Source organism: Magallana gigas, chromosome 8, assembly GCF_963853765.1.
Source record: "Magallana gigas chromosome 8, xbMagGiga1.1, whole genome shotgun sequence".
NCBI lineage: Eukaryota > Metazoa > Mollusca > Bivalvia > Ostreida > Ostreidae > Magallana > Magallana gigas.
This window is the reverse complement of record NC_088860.1, coordinates 11,388,247-11,395,669: the sequence shown is the minus strand read 5'-3', so window position 1 is coordinate 11,395,669 and position 7,423 is coordinate 11,388,247. Positions and strand designations below refer to the sequence as shown.

The 7,423-nt window shown below is 33.1% G+C and overlaps 1 protein-coding gene across 3 annotated transcripts; it reads left to right on the top strand.

The window, feature by feature from the left end:
* The first annotated feature begins 1,699 nt into the window (after window positions 1–1,699).
* On the top strand, window positions 1,700–7,005 carry LOC105325925 (uncharacterized). Of its 3 annotated transcripts, none has more exons than XM_034473394.2 (10): window positions 1,700–1,847; window positions 2,082–2,206; window positions 2,500–2,613; window positions 3,061–3,219; window positions 3,689–3,825; window positions 4,105–4,204; window positions 4,935–5,029; window positions 5,297–5,460; window positions 5,616–5,756; window positions 6,647–7,004. In XM_034473394.2, the coding sequence occupies exons 2-10, from the start codon at window positions 2,114–2,116 to the stop codon at window positions 6,763–6,765; spliced, it is 1,122 nt and encodes a 373-aa protein (XP_034329285.2). In that variant the 5' UTR covers window positions 1,700–1,847; window positions 2,082–2,113; the 3' UTR covers window positions 6,766–7,004. The 3 variants fall into 3 exon arrangements, with proteins under 3 accessions (XP_034329285.2, XP_011424021.4, XP_034329286.2); XM_011425719.4 differs by lacking the exon at window positions 1,700–1,847 and adding an exon at window positions 1,881–1,964 and having other exon boundaries at window positions 6,647–7,005; XM_034473395.2 differs by lacking the exon at window positions 1,700–1,847 and having other exon boundaries at window positions 2,082–2,210.
* Window positions 7,006–7,423: the final 418 nt, after the last annotated feature.

Below are 7,423 nucleotides of genomic sequence, written 5' to 3'. Positions count from 1 at the left end.
TTCTTTCTCAAGAACTACAGTGTTGTGCTTTCTGTTGTCCTCCGAGTTCGTTTCTGATACGCATCTCGAAGGTTCCGTATTGGCTTGGTTTTCTGCCGAACTCATTTCTGTACGTTGACTGGCGTGCCCTACATCTCCTTCTGAGGTCTTTGTTCCTGTAGTTTCCCGACCTGACAACACCTGAGTCTCTTGTTGGTCTCTACCATTTTGCTTTTCTCCAACCTCACGGCTATTTCCCTCTCGTTTCGGACTAACGGTTTTCACAGGCATTCTCCTTGCTTTACCCTTGGCTATGTTAACGTTCTTTGGCCTCTGAATTGGCATTGTCATTGATGGTCGGGCTGCATACGGAGACTTTTCAACCCTCTTCATGATCTGTATTTAATTGTTTCATTAAATTGTCGTCATTTTTTTCTGCGATAGATAAACCAAGTTTCAACCGTCAATAAGTTGTTTTTTTAAAACCTTTCTATTGTTAATTTGTAACCGAAACGCTTTTTGCATGCAAACTAAATATGCGTATTGTTCTATTTGACAAAGAGACACTGTGAAGATTCGTTCCATATTAAAGAACAAAGCACAGCGCAGAGCTACCGACATTGAGTCCAGTGACACACTAAATGTTTCAAATTTAAGGAAGTATATCATGAAAGTAAATATTCCAATAGTTATTTTTTTCTTTAGCAGGTCGGGTACACTACCTTATATGGATAGCATTATTTAACACGTGACAGTATTTTCGTCAAACAGATTCTCCAATCCAGTGAATGAGTTGCAATGCATGACGGTCTACAACGTGTTTACGATTCAACAGACGCACGTGGTTTTTGTCTGTTTTATTCACAATATTTAATTGCTTGCCGGAATGTTTGTACATCTTGATTTTTACTTTAGAAGGTAAAAAAGGAAAGATTACGTACCATTAACTTTGTTCCATGCTCACATTGAAAAATACTGTTGTTTTAGTTGATCAATTGTTGCTTCAAAAATGATCAGTATCAAACGACTGACAAACATACGCATGTACAAGTACAAACAGGTTTTGATAAGAAAAAACTGCACAGTTGTGTATTGGTGACTTTAGCATTGTGCACTAGAAATAAACACAGATAACTGTACATTTTTAACATACGTGAATAGCCACGGTAGTAGAAATGCAGAAATATACAAATGCAGAAGCGCAAGCTGTGCAGCATATAGTATTTTGTCCGTTAAGCATTCTGATGAATGTCCCTGAAGAAAATATCAACGCGCATTCTAATAATGTTGCCTTAAAATATGGGATATCACGTGAAAAAACGGTACTCGCTGCTTCTAATTCTATAGGACGTACCTCTCTTTTTAACAGTGACAATGGGGTATTTATATAGGTTGATATAAGTCCTCATATGCAATATTTTTTAAATGTGAGCATAGAAATTGAAGTTGAGACATAACTGTCCATATTAATTTGATAAATTCTGAAAAATCATTCAAAATGAGTTTCCAAAGGACAATTCAAAATGGTATATATTTTCAATACGTTTTGTATTCACTGAAACTTGTAGTAGCCCACAATGCCTTGCAACTCATTCATCTGATTGGTTTGTCGATAAAAGTAAACAGATGGCTAATTTAGTATGCAAATTTATGCCGACGTCACAAAATATAGTGGTCTCGACCTGTTTAGATAGTATCAAATCTTTCCGGAAAAAGTAAAGTTGTACATAAACTTTAAATTTAGTAGGCATACATTATATCCTATCTGAATTTGTAAATTAATAACAACAATTCAGGAAACGACATTACAATACCAGCAGTTGCAGATATACTCCGATCATGACATGCATAAAAGAGTACCGGTCTAGGTAGGCAATAAGTTAAACAATACACTTAATAGAGTTTAGTCATTTCAATACTCTGTTTAAGTAGGTCACGGCCTTATCAGTTGGGTGGGGGTCAGTTCGATAAAATGGAGTCGAAATGTGAGTTACTTATTTTTATGGACTTAATACTATGCCTATGGTAATTATTTAGACACAGTTCAGTAACTGGGCTTATTTGACAATAGAACTCCCTAATTTTTTTCATATATTTTTCAGGTGAAGAATCGTTAGCGAATGATGTGGATAACATGGCTTTATCCTCGGCGTTATCTAAACTAAAGAGGTTTTCTCCACCCTCATGGGCTCAGGGTCTCAGAAACATCCCCAAGTTTATCATTCCTGTAGGTAATCTTATTTAATGAAATAATGAAGCGGATTGAAGTGGACGAAAGCTTTGTCTGTCCACTTTAATAATATTAACACATCACCCAAATAACATACCAATTTCAAATATGATTTAAAGTTTTAATTAAGTGAAATGCACAATCAGGCATACAATGAATTTTAGACTAATATGTACATATTATGAAATATTTGCCAAGATATTGACATGATTTAAATAAAAAAAATATTCATATTTTTTCCAATCCACTTTCTATTTTTGTTTTCCAAAATACATATTTTTTGTTTTCAGCTAAGTGTGAAAAACAATCAAATAAATCTATGGAACCTCCCTGGTGTTCCCGATTCCTTTAAGGTGTTCATGAGAAGAGAAGACACAGATGGAGCAGTAATCTCAGGAAACAAGGTGATCACTAATCCATGCTCTCTCAGAAAAAAGCAAACATTACATGGTGAAAAATGTAGATATAATCAAATTGAATATATATTAACAAATTACATCTGTTAGTTAATAATACTGTTAATGTACAGCTTGTATATAAGCAGTATTGTTAACTTTCAAATAAGATTTGTTAATGCATGTATATTCAATTTGATTATTTCTATATTTTTCTTCTTCATGTAATGTTTGTTTTTGTTGTATTACACAGAATAATTTGATGAATTAACTTTACTAGATGTAATTATGTTGTTTGAGGAGTGATCAATTTTCACAATATAGTTTGGTGAAAGCTGTATCGTAACTGCCATTTGGTGTCAAGGTGAAATTAAGTTAGAGAAATATCTTTTATAACAAATGTTATTGGTTGAAAACAATCTACATATACACACAGATTATGCATTATTTTCACAGATAAGAAAACTGGAGTTCTTGCTGGCTGATGCTTTACATACAGAGTGTAAACATGTGATAACATGTGGTGGAATCCAGTCCAATCACTGCAGGATTACAGCCCTTGCTGCCAGGGAGCTAGGTCTGACTCCACATCTAGTACTTAGAGGGGATGTACAGGTATCAGACATGGGCAGAGAAAAGGACAAAAAATATAATGTGAAAAATACAGTAAAACATGCTTTTAATGAAGTGGTAGGTAGGAACGATTTTGCTTCAAATTATGTTTAAAAACCACGGGGAATGAAAATAATTTCGCAATTAGCGTCAATTCATTATAAATGTGACTGCTATAAGTGTGTTTTACTGTAGATATTAAAAATAATTCAATTACTATTCAAATGTAATAAAACGAGATTAAATGCATTATCAACTACAATTTTTGGGAAAAAAATGATTTGCTTGGTCTTGCACTCTGCACTCAGAAGAAATTCATATCACAATATTTCAAAAAAGCACTTGGTACAAATGGCACTCAGCACTGACCTTATGAATAATTTTTCAAAATGTATTTTTATTTGTGACCAGAAACTCTTGCAGTATATTAATGAAGAAAAAAAAGAATGAAGGATGTTTATTGTTTTGGTAGAATGTGGATGAGGTTGGCTGTGAAGGCAATGTTTTACTGAACAGACTGTGTGGTGCTCACATGTACATGGTGCCTAGACTCTCTCCCTACCTCACAGAACTGAAACCAAGGATGGAAAAACTGGCCAACACTATTAGGTAACATTTTTGTAATTCGGTAACTTTGAGTGTATTGAATTGACATATTCTTAAAAAGTACATGTTGGTGGAAAAGTTTTATCTGGGATACCATGAAAATGTATTTCTATAAAACATATATTTTTAAAATAAACAGTTCAAATTTTTCTTTCTTAGTTTACAGAAGATCTCTCTACAAATGCACTTTGATATGATGCAACTCTTTGGGTCAAGTAAATGTAATACTTTAATAGTTGTTTATACATGAACCAGGTATAAGTTGTAGAAAACATTTTTTAGAGAGACAACAGGAGAGGGGAGTTATTTGATTCCTGTGGGAGGATCTAATACTATTGGAGTTTTTGGTTTCCTGACAGTTTTTGATGATATACAGTCTTCTGTAAGTTCTTTACATTTAAAACATTGTAATATATTCTACATGTACATGTATTAAGTAATGCAGTTCATACCATATTATAATAATTGTTGAATAAACTTTGATGTCACTTCTTGAGGGTGGAACAGTGTAATTTATTTACATGTATGTGATACAGTACTGGTCTAACACGAAAACAAACTATTTTTTAAAAGTGTAAAGAACAGTTGACTTATTAGACCCTAGTGACTGGCCACACAGCCAAGAGTAAACACTTTGAGTTCAAGAAAAAGTAGACCTTTTCCCTAATCCAATAAAAAATCCTCCCATTTAATACACTACTATATAACTATTTTCTTCCTTGTCCTTTGGTTTTGGCATAATCAGCTTTGAATTTTAATTTTGATGCATTTGTATATATAAGCATTTAAAGAGTGGAGAGAAAAATACTGTCTCTATTTTTTGTATCTTAAGATATTGTAGTGACCTGTATTATATGTTATATCCATAGATGGCACAGATATCGTTGTGACCTGAATTATATGTTATATCCTCAGATATCAGCTTTCACAGATTTTGTAGTGACCTGTGTTACATGTTATATCATCAGATATCACAGATATTGTAGTGACCTGTATTATATGTTATATCCATAGATGGCACAGATATCGTAGTGACCTGAATATATGTTATATCCTCAGATATCAGCTTTCACAGATTCTGTAGTGACCTGTGTTACATGTTATATCTTCAGATATCAGATATCACAGATATCGTAGTAACATGTGGGAGTGGAGGAACTGCTGCTGGACTTTGTATAGCCAATCATCTCACAGGGTCAAAGGTCAAGTCAGTACCTGCATATTTATGTCTGGATATAAAAGTATTATATAAAAGAGAATGGTATTATCTTTAGTTAAATGTACTCACATCTCACAATGACTGAGATGGACTACAAGTGATAAAAATATTTTAAGTTTTTAAGGCAATTTTAATGAAGAAAACATTTGTCAAACCTGTTGATTAATTGACTTTGGGCATACATATTATACATACTAGGTATGTGAAAATTTTGAATTGATATTAAATTAATGACACTGGGCGGAAATTTTGTAGAGTCCATGCTGTGATTGTATGTGATGATGCTAAATACTTCCATGATCATGTCAACGAGACTCTGACTGAACTGGGATTGACCGATGTCAGATCAGAGGAAATTCTAGACATCATAGAAGGTTACAAAGGCCGAGGTTACGGGCTCTCTACGCAGGATGAACTTGGTTCGTGTGACATATTTTATGTATTTACCAAATACATGTATAGGCTGTAACATAAACACATGTACATACAGTACCGGTATATGATTATGAAATGCAGTAAACTTAAGTAGTGCTATGGAATGCTCTGAGTTTAATCATTTCAATTTCTTCTGTAGAATTCATAATGAATATTGGAGCCACGACAGGGGTGGTTCTAGATCCTACATACACTGGAAAAGCAGTGAGAGGGCTGGTGTCTGAGCTAAATAACAATCCAAGCAGGTTCAAGGGAAATACAATCCTGTTCATCCACACAGGTAAACGATTTCTTAAATCTAATATCCAAAGTCTCATGGAAAATGGATATTATTATGTATACAATATTCTCACTATCTATACTCTGGTATAATGTTCTTTTACTACATGTATATAAAATGGTAAAGCACTATCTACCACTATCTACATCAGATAAACGTCCGTCCACATCAATACACAGTTTCTAACAATCCACTCAGCTAAAATATTTCCTCAATATTAATTCATCCCTTGCCTCACTCCTAGGATTTGAAAATGGATGTTTTTTTATTCTTCTATCATGTGATTTTTTAAAATTATACACACATACACATATATTCTCTCAACTGTAATATTCGCTCCTTATTTAAATTGGTATTTTTTTTCCCTTATTATCTGAAAACCAAACTAAGGCTTCCTTACTATCTCCACTGTCCTTAAGTTTCCTCACTATCGACACTCAGGTAAAATGTTTTCTCATAATCCAAACAGGTAAAATGTTAGGTTCTCACACTTTCCATGCAGTACAACAATACAAGATTCTTCTCAATATCAGATTTTGGTGGAAGACTATATACTAGTAATAAAAAATTGTAACAGAAAATTTGGCCGCAATATCAGCATTGTTTTAAATACACATTTGAACTTTGATATCTCAAATACAAGGGAATTGTTGAAGTGATTTGTTAGTCCTAACCACTTATTTTTTAAGTATTTCAACGTCGATATCTCGAATACTCTGATATCTCGAAGTTTTTAAACAGTCCCATCTGGTTCGAGATAACTAAGTCGGACTGTAAATCTCGATGTAAGATTTTGATCGAAGAAGAAAATTTTAAAGGAAAATTTGGCTGCAATTTAGCATTGTTTTAACATAAATGTACATTTTGTTGAATTGAATCATGGATTGTAGGAGGAACATACGGGTTATTTGATGGACGGATTAATGATCTCCTGAAACAACGAAAAACAGCCAACAGCAGTGTGGTACAAATGTGGACAGACAAAAGAGATTCTATAAATTCAGTGTAAATAACTTACTGTAGATTTTAGGCATTTAAACAAATATGACTATAGCATATAATTTACTATATAAAAATGAATTTAAATGTATAGTTAGTTGCAATGATGCACTTAAGACCAATGTATCATATTTATGCAGTAAATCTTATACATAAATCGATTTTATAAGTTATGTACATATACTGTACACGACAATATTATTGACAATATTTTCTTTGTTTGTGAGGAACAATTAAATAAATGTGATGTTCGTTTAATAAGGGAAAAATATTGAACACTGTGTAGAAGTCACTTCTTTAGCCGCGATGTTTTGAAACAAAGGTTGGAATCGCTTTCAAATTGCAGTGAGCTTACATATACGATACATGTGACAGCTGGCGTTGTAAACTACATTCCGCAGTATATAAATTTTAGAAATGTGTCATAGAGGATTTGAACTTGACAAGAATTTTGGAGTAGACTGTTTTATCAAAGTTTTACAAAGTGATTTTTCAAAAAAAAAAAATTTGTCTTTACTTTCTTTATTGAACTGATTTCTTTCATATATTTTCAATAATATACCGAGTTAAGCGTTTCTAGCCTTTATTGCAAGCGCACAGTTGTCGGAATATATTTAATTCTTTGGTTTGAGGGCAATGAAATATGAAAGAAAGCACTACTTCACGTA